The sequence below is a fragment of the Phallusia mammillata genome, chromosome 6 (assembly GCF_965637545.1).
Source record: "Phallusia mammillata chromosome 6, kaPhaMamm4.hap1.1, whole genome shotgun sequence".
Classification (NCBI taxonomy): Eukaryota; Metazoa; Chordata; class Ascidiacea; order Phlebobranchia; family Ascidiidae; genus Phallusia; species Phallusia mammillata.
This window is the reverse complement of record NC_137257.1, coordinates 23,403,552-23,417,660: the sequence shown is the minus strand read 5'-3', so window position 1 is coordinate 23,417,660 and position 14,109 is coordinate 23,403,552. Positions and strand designations below refer to the sequence as shown.

General features: G+C 37.9%; 2 protein-coding genes and 1 long non-coding RNA gene across 4 annotated transcripts; all 3 read left to right on the top strand.

Annotated features, from left to right (window-relative positions):
* Positions 1 to 290: 290 nt before the first annotated feature.
* LOC145234525 (general transcription factor II-I repeat domain-containing protein 2-like) lies at positions 291 to 707 on the top strand. The gene has a single exon (XM_080099242.1). It carries the CDS (start codon positions 291 to 293, stop codon positions 705 to 707), a length of 417 nt encoding a protein of 138 aa, XP_079955368.1.
* A 6,175-nt stretch (positions 708 to 6,882) lies between these two features.
* Positions 6,883 to 8,264, top strand: LOC145234524 (uncharacterized). Its single transcript, XM_080099241.1, has 3 exons — positions 6,883 to 6,973; positions 7,066 to 7,235; positions 7,468 to 8,264. Exons 1-3 carry the CDS (start codon positions 6,883 to 6,885, stop codon positions 8,047 to 8,049), a joined length of 843 nt encoding a protein of 280 aa, XP_079955367.1. The 3' UTR covers positions 8,050 to 8,264.
* Positions 8,265 to 8,338: 74 nt separating this feature from the next.
* Positions 8,339 to 11,294, top strand: LOC145233926 (uncharacterized). Of its 2 annotated transcripts, none has more exons than XR_013861214.1 (2): positions 8,339 to 9,754; positions 9,824 to 11,294. It is a non-coding gene; the product is annotated as an uncharacterized LOC145233926 (long non-coding RNA). The 2 variants fall into 2 exon arrangements; XR_013861213.1 differs by having other exon boundaries at positions 8,339 to 9,758.
* The last annotated feature ends 2,815 nt before the right edge of the window (positions 11,295 to 14,109 follow it).

The following is a 14,109-nucleotide window of genomic DNA, read 5'->3' as shown; positions in this document are numbered from 1 at the left end:
AGCTAGTTATGAAGTAGCCGTACTTATAGCGAAACACGGAAGACCATTTACAAAGGGTGCGTTTGTCAAAGATTGCGTTATGAAAATGGTGGAGAATATATGTCCCGAGAAGAAGCAAGCATTTAATAACGCTTGTCTGGCTCGCAACACCGTTGCAAGAAGAATTGAGGACGTTTCGGAAAATATACAAAGACAGTGAAGAAAATGTTTGAATTGTTTTTCATTGGCCTGCGATGAAAGCACAGATGCGTCTGATACGGCACAGCTATTAATTTTTATAAGAGGGGTTGATGACAACATGGATGTTACAGAAGAACTCGACCTGCAAAGTCTTTCTTAAAGGTCAAACAAGGGGAATAGATTTATTTGCGTCTGTTTGCGCAGCTGTTGACAAGACAAAGCTACAGTGGAGCAAACTTTGTGGAATAAGTACTGACGGTGCACCTGCCATGACTGGTGAACGAAGTGGGTTGGCCACACTGATTTGCAATAAAGTTAGCGAAGAAGGAGGCAGCTCTATTAAATTGCACTGCATTATTCACCAACAGGCTCTCTGTGCAAAAGTTCTCAAATTTGATCACATTATGGGACCAGTGGTAAAGGCAATCAATGCTATTCGTTCAAGAGCCCTGCGCCACCGCCAGTATCAACAGTTCTTGCTTGATATCCAGGCAGAATACGGGGATGTATTTGGCCTTTTTCGCTAACTTAACAAAGCATCTGAATGAAAATGTAGTAACCTTTATACTCACATCAAGGCCTTCAAAACCAAGCTGCAATTTTTTCGAAGATACTTATCCCAAACAGAAACCTGCACTGTACACTTTCCGGCTCGAAAACAAGTTCTTGATAGTTTGCCCCGCAATAGCATGTGTGTTCAAATAGCTAGGTATGCGACAGCTGTAGCGTCTCTTTTTGATGAGTTCTCAAATCGCTTTCGGGATTTTGCAGCCATTGAAAAGGAATTGTTGCTTTTTTCTTCGCCCCTGACAGTAGATCCAGACGATGTTCCGTCCCATTTGCAGCTCGAGCTATTTGAACTGCAATGTGACGACGAGTTGCGAAGCAGACATCAACAACTTTCTCTGGTAGAATTTTACCGACAGTTAGATAATGACAAATTTCCAGAAATGCGAAGTTTTGCGAAAAAGATGCTGAGTTTGTTCGGCTCAACGTATTTGTGTGAGCAGACATTCTCAGTAATGAAGTTAAATTATTATTATTATAGTTTCCCACGCTCTTGGGCGCATTGGGCAGCAAGATTGTTCCACTTTTTTCTGTCTTTTGCAATTTCCTCTATCTCCTTTATGTTTAACCCTCTCATTTCTAGATCTTTGCGGAAAGTCTCCCTCCAGGTAAGCTTTGGTCTACCTCTTTTTCTTTTCCCTTGCGGTGTCCAGCTCATAGCGATTTTTGGAGCCCGTTCGTCTGACATGCGTAACACATGCCCTGCAAGTCTAAATCTCCGCGTCGACATGATGGCGCATAAAGGCTTGGTACCACTAATTTGGTACACCTCATCATTTGTAATGTGGTCCTTGTATGTGATATTTAGGATCCTTCGAAGACAACGCTGATGGAAAGCGTTTATGTGCTTTTTCAGCTTGACTGTCATTTTCCAGGTTTCACTGGCATATAGAACGGTGGGCATTACAATTGACTGGTACAGTTTGATCTTTACCAGTTTCGAAACCTTCGAGCTTGACCAAACTGTTTTGAGCCTTCTGAAGGCCGAAGCAGCTTTTCCGATGCGGGCATTTATGTCGGCCTCCACATCAGCATCTGTTGTGAACACACTGCCAAGATAGGTAAAGCTTGTGATGTTGTTAATAGGCTCAATTCCATTGATGGTTAAATGTACGTTGGACTGAGTTTCCCCTCCAACTCGAAGTAACTTAGTCTTGTCGCTGTTGATCGTCAGACCGGCTGTTGCTGCATTTTTGGCCAATGAGTTGGTCATTTCTTGAAGATCTGTCATCGACTCTGCGAGCAAGGCGATGTCATCTGCAAAGTCGAGATCTGTAAGACGCTTGTGGTTTGTCCATGAGATGCCGAACTTTGGATAATTCATTGCCTTTCTCATCACATAGTCGATAGTGGTAATGAATAGTAGGGGTGATAAGACACAGCCTTGGCGCACACCTGTGTTGATTCTAAAGAACTCTGTGTTTCCTGACTGAACTTTTACGCAGCAGCTCGATCCTTCGTAGATGTTTTTGAAGGTATCTATAAACCTGAGTGGAACACCGTATTTTTGTAACACCTGCCATACAGTGTTGCGATGCACACTATCAAATGCCTTCCTGAAGTCAATGAAGTTGACAAACAGGGGTTTCTGAAATGCAAGGCACTGCTCCACAATGTTTCTGAGAACAAAGATCTGGTCACAGCACGACCTGTTGTATCGAAAGCCTGCCTGTTCTTCTCTCAACTTCTCATCTAAGGATGTCTTTAATCTGTGCAGAAGCACGCAGCAGAACACTTTCCCTGGAACAGATAGCAGTGTGATTCCTCGCCAATTACCACAAATGCCTAGATTTCCCTTTTTTGGAAGTTTCACAATTACTCCTTTTTTCCAATCAGATGGTACAGTCTGCATTTTCCAACATAAGTTGCATAGCTTTGTCAACTGTGCAATCAGTGCATTCCCTCCATTTTTTAGCATCTCAGCAGAAATGAAGTTAAATAAAAGTCGATTAAGATCACGATTAAGTGACACCCACTTACGTGACGTTTTACGCATTTCAATCACTGACCTTCAACCCGACCTGGAATTTTTGGTAAAATCTAAATCACAATATCACCCATCTCACTAATTACGGCGACTACAGATTATTGGTAAGTGAAAACTTCTTGTGTGATGTCGTGAAAATGTTACATATTACTTTAGTTGAAAGTTCATGTTTCTAAATAAAACTCCTGTTTCATTTTATTTGTGTTCCAATTCTATGGTTGAAAACCTTGCCCAAAAACGTTGGCCCGCAGGCATATTGACCTGGTGCAAAATGACCCCCATTAAAAAAAGTTTGGACGCCCCTGGTGTACACACAGCAGCAACACAAAGTTTTTGCACATTTATAATATTACTTACTTTCATCTGTGTGATACTATCCATAAGGCCTTTTTCATTATCTGCAGGTTCTGGCATCCACAGTTCTTTAAGTCCAAAAGTGTTTCCAGTTTGTATCCATTCTGATAAGTTGATCGAGTGATCCGTACGCTTTTGTGGTGAAAGAGGTCTCTTAAAAGTTGCCCTGTGTAATAAAACAATAACTTGTTACTCTACAAGTGGATAACAGTAATGAAAAGTAAATTAAGAGCAGTTATGAACCTCTGTGCTGTATCGGTGCGTATAAATGGGGAGGTCATCTGCTTATTCAATTTGGGTGCTGAACCTTGGATGTCTCCTTCCTCACCTGAACATTCTTCTGTTGAAGAATCCACCATTCCTTGTTTTGAATAGCTTGTTTTCACACATCGCTCATATGTATCTACAATGGACAACACTTGTTATGATTGCGACAAAATCAATGCACCAAGTATATAGTTTGTACTTACTTGCTTGACATATTATTAAACAAGGACAGGTTATCCAATCTGCTGCAGGCATGGCTTGTTTCTGAACATGTGATTGCATGTTGGTGACATCTTTGGGCCATCTGCACTCACTTGTCCCTACCAGCCACTGTCTGGGTACTTTCAGTGTTGGGGAGACTCGAGTCAGCGACTCGACTCCAGTCACCTTTTTCAAAGACTTGACTTGACTCGAGTCTCAGCTGTGAAAAGACTCGACCTGACTTGGACTCGTCTTAGTAAAGACCCGACTCGGACTCGTTATTTCACCAACAAAACGGGAATTTCTTATAATGAATAACCTGTTCAGTCGGCTTCAACCAAACAACAACAGCACTTTAATGTGCGATGCGAAGCTATTTTTGCTTAATTTTAACGTAACGAAGTCGCTACTACATGCACAAACTTTTTAGGCATTAAGCATTGTACTTATTGCTTGTTTTAAGGTATGCGAATGCTACACGCCAAGGCCAAGTATTCGCTTTTAAGCGCTTATATTATTACTGTACAAACGCTCCAGCTAGCGCATGCAGTAAAAATATTTTTGGGTTTTCAAAATTGACGTTCTTGTCCAAGCTGTTTAATGAGTGTCAATTAACGTGTTTCATTAAAGTTGACCCTATACTCCAGGGCTACTCAATTAGTTTCGTCAAAAGTCCAGATACAAAAGGTAAAAATTACCAAAGGTCACTTCTGTCAGAAAATGCAAATGCAACGTGTCTTAGCCTAATGTGGACAATCGCGGTCAAAATTGAAATCTTGAACTGATATGCACTAAACGTGATTTTATTCCTTGCGAGAGTGTATTGGTACAACGTCATACAGAACACATTTTATCTGGTTTTACAGGATTGCTTCGTAAGGTAATGATTTAAAATTCAGTTTATTAAATCACAGATACAATTATGCGCAAACAACGGCCGCTTTGTTAAATGTATAGTGAAATAATCGACCATTTTTTGTCATAGTTGGACAATCTGGACTCACATAAGATTTTGGCAGGACTTTAGGATCCTCGCAGACTGCCGATCAATCGTTATGCCGACCCCAGTTAAAAAAGTGCCTCTACATAGCATTGTTTCGTTAATTAACACACAAATGTTGCCGTAATCAAAAGAGGTTTGTGTCCAACACGATGTGATCTGTAGGATTAAAGGAGACACATTTAAGATTCTAAAATACTTTCATCAAAATGTACTGGCACAGTAACCACAATTTACCTTCCACATTACTGCTTCTGAAGCTGTGATCTTTATGATTAAAGTTTGTGTGCAGGTACAGGTTTTTTTTTAAGGTTTGGTTTGGGTGGACCGTTTCGGTCCCCCAAAACACCTTAAAAAAACACTGTGCAGGTATCTTTGTAGTGTATGGTCATCTCGAGTTTTTCGGTCAAAATAATATTGACAAATTTTCTTGCTCGTACAATGCGTAAATCTGTGGCCTGGGTAGTTTTCTTTTGGATTCAGAAAAATTAGAGTTTCTTTAGCAATGCCTACAGTCAGTAAAATCCAGTGATGTCCTGTGGGATTTCAGGGAATCAAGATAAACTGCTTGTCGTCCAGGTGTTGGTTATTCCATAACCTAGATATTGACCCACCCATTTCGATAACTTGTGTAATTGTGGATAATACGTAGCAAAGCAGAAACAAATACCCATTGATAATTTCATTATACAGCCACCCACTTCGGAATTTGGTTGTATTATGATTCAAACAGTATTTTTTGGGGGGTAGGACAATATATTTACATATAAGACTTCATTTGAAGATAGGATAAATGATGGGCCCCCTATTTTTAAGGGAGTTTTATGCAGATCTGCTGGATCAACCACAAATTGGGCGATCTTTCTAGACTAGAGGTTGTAGACCAATGTTTACATGTTGTGAGGAAGAATTAGGTACAGTTAAATTAAGATCCGGAGGTATGCCATAAACTAATGTAAGGTTTTTTTATCGTATTTGCAAACCTGCCACATTTTTCAGCAAACTTGTTTGTTTTCGGTATTTTCTTTGGAAAAGGATCAAATACCTGTGTGCTTTATGGAAGCGTTCTTTTCCAATTTCTGTTTTTTGTGGACTGTTTCTTAGTCGTACACCACCTAATTTGGTGCGGGCAGATTTCAAATTGGCAATAACATTTTGAAGATTCAGTTTGTATCTCTGAGAACTTCTTTGTCGGTATATACACTAAGTTTTTTATTTCTTCCAACAATTTACTTATTTGCCTGATGTGTTTCTTAGTTGGTGTGTTTGGTTTACCTTTTTTGACTCTGTGCTGTATTTAACAGAAACTTCCACTTGATCCTCTGTAACAGAATTGCTCAAGTCTGGGTTGGGACACTCTTGAATGGTTAAATTATATCCGGGTCAAGGGTTATATACACAGAGTTAGTGCACCAGTCAGGTAAACTACACCAGTTTATGTTGGGACAATGCTTAATGATGGCAAACATGTGTCTGCATGGAAGGAACTGTTTGCTGAAATCAGGACAGGAACAAGTTGGAGATAAATGATGGTTTCCAAAGAAGAATACCTCCTCGAAGAAGACAAAAAGGTTTTGTCACTGTTAGTTAGAATTTGCTGTGGTTGAATTTCATCTGTATTTTGTATTCGCTTAAGGCAGTGTTTGACTATGCGTTTCGGCCTGTTGTGTAGATAAGAGGGCACTTAAGTATTCATATGCGAATTGGTTTTATTTCTGTACCTAAAACAATAGAATTATTGCTGTAATGCTTTTTTAGTATATTAGGAGCACGTTTTACTTACTGTTGGGCAGTTTCCGGTCATTCTGACCCACCGTTCCCAGGTCGTGTAAAAGAAACCTACGAACAGTTTCAACTGCTGGTTCAATGTTTACAAAAATGTAATTACTCGTTGACTAATTGTTACCGTCAAAAGAAGGCTCGGTTGCACTTATTTCGGCCTCGCATTTTGAAAGGTAGCGGATTTTGGACCTCATCTTCACAATTTATTTCTGACGAGTCAGACGTTGTTGCTAGAAAGTCTTTTGACGTTCGATGGGCCTGCTTAAAATTTTATTATGCCTATGAACCCCACAATTAACTCATTTAAAAAGACTTCACACGCCAGTCGCCCGAAACAACCCGCTAGTTTTTATCAAAACATTGGTATAACCAAAGTACCCTATAAAGAGGAAGGTCAACTAGTGTTTGTTTTTTTATGACGTTTTTCGTCGTCACGCTTGAATGACACTTTATTAAACTTACCGGGCTTACATTAAACTGTACAGTAACTTGGCCAAAAATAAAGGATTTTTTTGAATCTATTGTAAATTAGGCATTATAATCTATGGAGAATCAGTTAAATTTGCCAGAGGAGGTTATTCGAGACCTTTTATTTGAAAATATGGACGATGACATGCCTGAACAATCGACAAGTCGTAAGTTTGAAGCACATTCGTTGCCCACCAAACTGTAATCGCGGACGCCCTATCTGTAAGTTTGAATCCTTGTGGAACTGATCTTGTAATAGATTTGTTGGAAACGTTTTCGAAGAATAAAAAGGCAGAGGAAATCGTTGCAAAATTTCCTTTGCTGTGCAATGATACACAAAAGTATTTTTTAGAAGATGTTTCCAACCCAGTGGCTGCAGAGTGCTTGTTGACCCTTCTACGAAAGAAGTGCCTAGAGTGCCTTCTAATGGCCAAATAAAGGCATTTGAAAATGACGCTTTAGAGCAGTGGTGGCCAACCTATGGCGCATGCGCCAAACGTGGCGCATTGCCTTCGTTTGATAATCATGAAAATCAAATTAATACACTAATAAATAAATAAAGTAAGCCAGCCCTATTAATTATATATATATACATAGTTTATCAGAGTTATTTTTTGCTTAATAGTTCTTATTTCTTTTTAATATCCTTCTCATGCAAAAGTTGTTTCTTTCTCTTTCTCTCTATATACAAGAAGTGGTCATAGAAGGTGGGGTTACGAGACATTTATGGCGCATCCAACACAGCATGTTAAAAAGTTGGCGAATGGTATGTAGAAGGTCGGCCACCCCTGCTTTAGAGTATATTGGAGGCTATTTGATCAGAAAAACAACAGTGAAGTTTCCAGACATGACAGAAGCGCTTGAGTGCATGTGTAGTTCATCTCCACATGGCTATTTAATTAAAATAATGGGAAAAGCTTCTGACTCTTTAAAATATCCTTCAGATGATTTTTTATTCTTTTTGCAGCATATATATTTAAAGATATCAAAGCAAACAAACAGCAAGTTAACAAACATTAACTTCAATCATGTTGGTCAAGAGATAATGTCTGGTGTTCACTTCGAAAACTTCAAAGTTTTAATATCTGACATGTCAGATGAAGATCCTTTGAATATCTGCAAAATATTATCTTATGTTGTGATCCTTTTTGTTAAAGTGTTGTCGCATGCATTTGCCAAAACGTTGTTTGAAAAATGTACACAGGAGCAAATAAACAATCTAAGGGTCTTAGAGGTGAATTAAAGAAAAATAGCTGTACTTTGCCAGACTATTTTGATGATAGACTTTTTTTTCAAGTGGCTTCTCATAAACTGTAGTCCATGCATTTTTTCTTCCGTATGTTGTGTTTCCGCCCTTTATGTGTTTTATTATTTTACGTTGGGTCATGTGTTGTATTCCATAAGAAACTTGAAACACATCTGGATTCTGTGATCTTCGCCCAAGTTGCCTCTGTAACTTTTTACCATGTATTAAATATGCCAATCTAAACACTGTTACTTTTTTTCAGAGAGTTTCAATAGATTAGCATACCAAGTTTCCAAAAAATGCCTCCAAGTTGTCTTGTGTAAAAGTATGAAAGTAAACATATTGAATGTCATCTCTTTGAAGTAATTGCCTAGACATTTCTATGTAATTATTTGTGGTGAAAATTGGTCCAGTTAGTGTCCGTGCTGCAAGTAAGCGCTTATGCTCTCCAGCATGCTTTTCCTCCACCAAGTTCTAAAGGTTTTTTAGTGGCTGATTAGAATACTGGAGTTGCCAAATAAGGTTAAACAAGAACTGCTACTATACTACCTTCCACGACTGTAATTTATTATCAAACTTTTGCAAAAAAGATATCCGTGGGTCAATTGCATGTCGAATTGGACATTTGACGGAGCAATTCATCACATCAAACCATCTAATTAAATTGAAAGCTTTAAAATAAAGTCATAAAAACAGTGTCACAAAACATACTGCCCAGGGCGCCTGGCATGGACTCCAAACACTTTCCAACTGAATGTGTCTGTTGGCAGGCCTACTTTCATCTGTGCAAATAGGAAGCAATAACTTTACAAGTGATAAAAAACTGCATATTGCGTACAATGTAAATGGAGTCCTACAAACCCTGGTTGCCGCTATTGTATTTGTTATGTTGCAGTACAATGTGGGCTGCAATAAATGGTTTGTTTGCAATATGTTCTCTTGTATCTATGCATGTTGTAGTGCCAACAAAAATGGCCATTTCTTTAAAACAAGTACTGCATTGGTAGCATCACCTTGTCCTGATTAGAATTGCTGTATTTTACTTTATGTAACTTTTCATTGTATTGAGCGAGATGGCCACATGAAAATCTCACTATTTGTTTATGTTATGCAGTAAGTGTAGTGGCAATTTGTGCCTTTAAAGCTTCATTGCAATAAAAATGTATGTTGCTACAAATTTATCTGCTCTGATTTCTGCACCATACAAGCAAAATAAGATACAACTACTAGAACCAACTTCGAAAATACAAAATAGTGTAGTCGATATGAAGAGAGCCAAAAACAGCAATTTGGGTCAGCACAGGATGATGCACATGACATAATACATCCTCTTGCCTGAAGGAAAGAGCCATTCTTGTTTGATTTACAATATAAGTGCATGAAAACTACTTTAAATAGCACAAACAAAATCTAAACCCCTGCAGATAGCTCATTCTTATGCTACAGCCAATTTGTTTTGTCAGTACATCTAGTACAGCTCACTGTTGATTTTTACTTCTAGTCTAAGATGTTAGAATTCCATACTTTCCTGAAGGGATTCAATGCAACATGAGCTTTTGACAGTTTATTTCGGCCCAGAATGGAACTTTTTTGTTCTTCCTTGTAAAGTTCTAAAATATGGCTCCACAGAATATCACCGTCTCCCGTGCCCATATTCATGTATCTGGTGCCTGGTTTGGATGCAAATAAAGAGTTTCTAGCAGTCTGTAAACAAATGCCTTTGTTAATTGTTTGGAATGTAACGTATTGAAGTTAACCTTACTTTTAACAGATGTGAAGGGTCAGAGCACAAAAATATTGACCGATTCGGCAAAAATGGGTTTGGAGCAGCAAAAGGTTTATCCAGTGGTATAGTTTTTAAAGCAAAAAGCATTTTCTGTTTATAGAGTTACCATCTGCCACAAGTGCATAAATTTCAACACCATGTTTTTCCAATTGAAACAAAACCTTCCAGAACATTAATGCCAGCTCAGCTGCTGGTGTTGAATTTGTCGGAAACCAAGCAATTAGATAGGAAATTTCTCGTTTAATAGTGCGAACATAAAAACTGTCAAAATGCATTAAGTTCATTAAGTGCTACAGTTTAAACAAGTTATTTATATTACCAAGAATATGTGTTGCCAGTTTTGTTTCATCTGGTACACCCCAATCTACAAATCCAACCAGCTTCCCCTCAGAGATAACCAAATTTTCACGAACTTGAAACAACTGTAATATTTTTAGCTCTATTTTGTTAACATTGTTTCAAATTACTTTTCATTTCATCCATAGTAATATAGCCTGGTAGGGCTCTATAATTAGCCATAACTTTCTCCACATGTCTCATGGCTTGGATATTCAAACCTGGCTGTGGTGAAATCTGATTCCTAAAATTAAACTTAGAAATCACATAATAGTATTTTTTTAATTTGCATTCTTTCTTTATCTGTAGCTTTTTATTGTAGTGGCTGAGGGTAAAACCAAAACTTCACTATTTTTGACATGTTCGTATGCCGCAGGTGAACGGCAGCACAACTCTATACACCATCGGAGTACATCCGGATGGTATCTCCCTCCAATCCGCGTTGCTTCAAAGTTTTTTGTTTGATTGGCGAAGAATAATTTCTGCCATTCATTTAATTCTGTTGTTTGCTCATCGCCATTCTACATTAAACAGTACATCTTTTACAATTTTAAAATTTGTATTATTGTTTTTTTATATTGTTTAAACAATCTACCTGAGGTCTGACTGGTGCACTTGGCATTGCTTGCTTATTGTGATTTTTGCACTCAATGCATATCTCATCTTTACTTGCTAAACCAATACAATTGCTTTTAAAATACTGCCCTTTCCGAACAAATAAAAACATTTTTTTACCAACTATTTCACATTTCTGAGTCCTGAAAATATAAGTGGTAATTATCTTTTTCTCTGTGTCTGACCAATGCAAAACTGGATGCTGGTTTGTGGTTTTGTCTGCACTGTGATCACTGACACCTTTGCACAATACTATTTCTTCTGCACTTTCTGTCAACAGAAAGACACTTGCAAAACACGCATAATTACATAATATTTAACCTTACTTAAAAAGCAGTATAATGTGGAAAATTTTGGATCTTCCAGACAGGACACGCCTACTGGACATTCCCAGCCATGCAATAAAACATATGACACCTTTACATTACACTGCAAAAAATATTGGCTCACTATTGAGCCAAAATAGCCCATCCTTATCTATAGTGACTCATTTTTACTTTTTTGGCTCATAGTAGAGCCAATATTGGCGTCTTATTCTAAGCCACAAAAAGTGACTTGTTTTGAGCCAAAGGCATGACTTGATTGTAGAGTCAATATACGTGCCTCATTCTGAGCCACAAACCGCAACCTATTTTGACCCAAAAGCACGACTTGATTGCAAGCCAATTTCAATATTTGAGCCATTTAAATGGCTTTGGACCCACCATAATTGCAAAATTTATGAACAGAAAAGTTACAGAGGAGATTTATAAAAATAGACGCAAGCTACAGTTGGAAAACAAAAACATACAATCTGTGGAAGCTAAACGTTTCATCAATGAAAGTCTGACCGCAACAAACAGGAACATATTTGCACAATGCCTTGAGTTTAGAAAGAAAAACAACTACAAATATATATGGACAAGGTATGGCAAAACTTTCTTGATGAAGGATGATGAAGCACCAACACAACGAATTGGAAACCTACAGGAATTACACCACATCACCACCAGTATGTAATTATGTAAATTATGAGAGTTAGTAATAAATAAAGAAATGGCTGATTGTTTCCAAGAAACAATAAAGTGTAATTACTATGACATGCAACAATTCGCTCAATGTATCAAGACAACTACTAAGAGTGACCTCTTTCTAATGCATTTAAATATTAGAAGCATTCAAAAAAACTTTGATAATCTATATGAAATGGTGTGCAATCTGGATCGATCCCCTGACATAATAGCTGTTACTGAAACTGCCCTTTCTGATGATCATTTTATAAGCAACATTAACTTACCAGGCTATGATTTTGTCTCCAATTCATCCCAAAAACGTGGTGGTGTAGGAATGTACATAAAGCAGACACACCTTCACAGCCAAAACCTAACGGTTTTGCTGAATACACAAGACTGTGAAAGTATATGGATTGACCTGATATTCAACAAAAACATACTTACAATTGGTGTAATATACAGGCATCCTAGGCAAAACTTTCAAGATTTTCAGGACAAACTTCTGGATGCTTTAGATCAGGGGTGGGCAAACTTTTCAGTGCAAGGGCCGCATTCAAAAGTTTATAATCTTATCGGGCCGCATGGTATTTCACCAACGGCCGCCAATTGCTTGCTTGTTGTTTTGTTTTAAAACAACTGATGCAAAGAATAAGGTTTGTATCATATATATACCATTTAAAGTCGCCTGAAGTGCTCTGATTAACAATTTCTAACTTGTGCATAAGTTTAGCTGAACGGAGCTAACTGTTTATGACGTCATAAACTGTATTGTGACGATTGCAGTGCCCGTTTTTTCGCATTGTTTGTACATAATAAGCGGATAAAAAGCCTGGCGCATGGTTATTACTAGACTGATAATCTTTTTTCCTGTCCCACGAAATCTGTTTTAGCAGTTTGAAAATCAAAATATTTAGCAAAATAGATTGCGGCCGCAGGTTGTGCACCCCTGCGCAAAATTATTACATAGTATATTTTCAGCAATATGCAAATACGTTTGTTCATGATTGTACAAACATTGGTTGAAACGCTACAATTGTAATTGTTTCAAAAAAATAAGCGTTTGTTGCAACAAAGGCTGAACCACGTTTTTTGTTGATAAAGTCCTTGTGCCAAAGTTTGGGCGTCAACAGTGCAAAGTGGGCTGTAAAACGTGAATCGCTTTTACTTTTATCGAACGAAGAAATTGTGTCAAGTGACGATTTGCATAATAACGTGGCAGGCTAAAGCACGTGAAAAGTATCTGTGTTTAGTTCCAAAGTATCGTGCGGGTACAGATACTGCACATGATATTGGTTTTAGCAAGTCGCACCCCCGGTATTTTTAAAACTCTGCGCCTGTGCTCATAGTACTATTCAGCGTTACTCGGAAACATTTGGCGGGCCGCATGAACTCCTTTGCCGGGCCGCATGCGGCCCGCGGGCCGTAGTTTGCCCACCCCTGCTTTAGATACTCTAAACAAAACACAACATAATTACTACATATTAGGAGACTTCAATATTGATTTGATGAAAAGTAACACCATCCACACAATTCATAATTACAGGTGCAACATTCAAAGTCATTCCGCCACATCCCTTATCAATAAACCAACCAGAATAACCCAACACAGTGCTACACTCATTGACCACATATACACCAACAACACAAGAAACTTTCATACCACTGGGATTATAAATGTAGACATTACTGATCATTTGCCAATATTTATTGTTTCACATAACTCCAACAAAGAGAGGTCAAAAAACACAACTCACTGCGTCAGAGATACACATAATTTTGATAAACAAGTATTTTTAGATGAGTTAGAAAGAGCACTGTTGCCATTGTGTGATAACTATCAAACACTCCCTACACCACACAACCACTTTGGTAAATTTTATGAAATATTCACCCCCGTAATAGACACCTTTGCGCCATATCGCAAAAAAAAAAAAAGACAAGAAAAAAAACTTCATAACCATCCTTGGATAAGCAAGGCAATTCGTAAGTCCATGGCAGCAAAACATAAAATGTTTGCTAAAATGTATCGCAATGAAAACTTTGGTAATGCCCCACATTGTAAGTTATATATAAACATCCTCAATCAAAAAAGAACTACTACAACCAACTTCTGGCCAATAACAATAACAACTCTAGTAAGACATGGCAAATTATTAATGACCTAATTAATATTAAACGACAAAAACATGATCCCATTTCATGTATTGAAACTGAAAAAAAACAAAATAACTCACGACCCCAAAGAAATTGCTGAAACATTTAATGATTTTTTTCCAACATCGGCCAGAAGCTTGCGGATAAAATACCAACAGCAAATACACCACAAAC

Excerpts from the sequence above, each read along its gene's own strand:
- LOC145234525 (XM_080099242.1), top strand. The coding sequence starts at position 291 with ATGACAACATGGATGTTACAGAAGAACTCGACCTGCAAAGTCTTTCTT.
- LOC145234524 (XM_080099241.1), top strand. The coding sequence starts at position 6,883 with ATGGAGAATCAGTTAAATTTGCCAGAGGAGGTTATTCGAGACCTTTTA. Across the intron at positions 6,974-7,065 it reads GCCTGAACAATCGACAAGTC|ATTTGTTGGAAACGTTTTCG; the intron begins GTAAGTTTGAAG and ends ATCTTGTAATAG. Across the intron at positions 7,236-7,467 it reads GCCTAGAGTGCCTTCTAATG|TTGTTTCTTTCTCTTTCTCT; the intron begins GCCAAATAAAGG and ends CTCATGCAAAAG.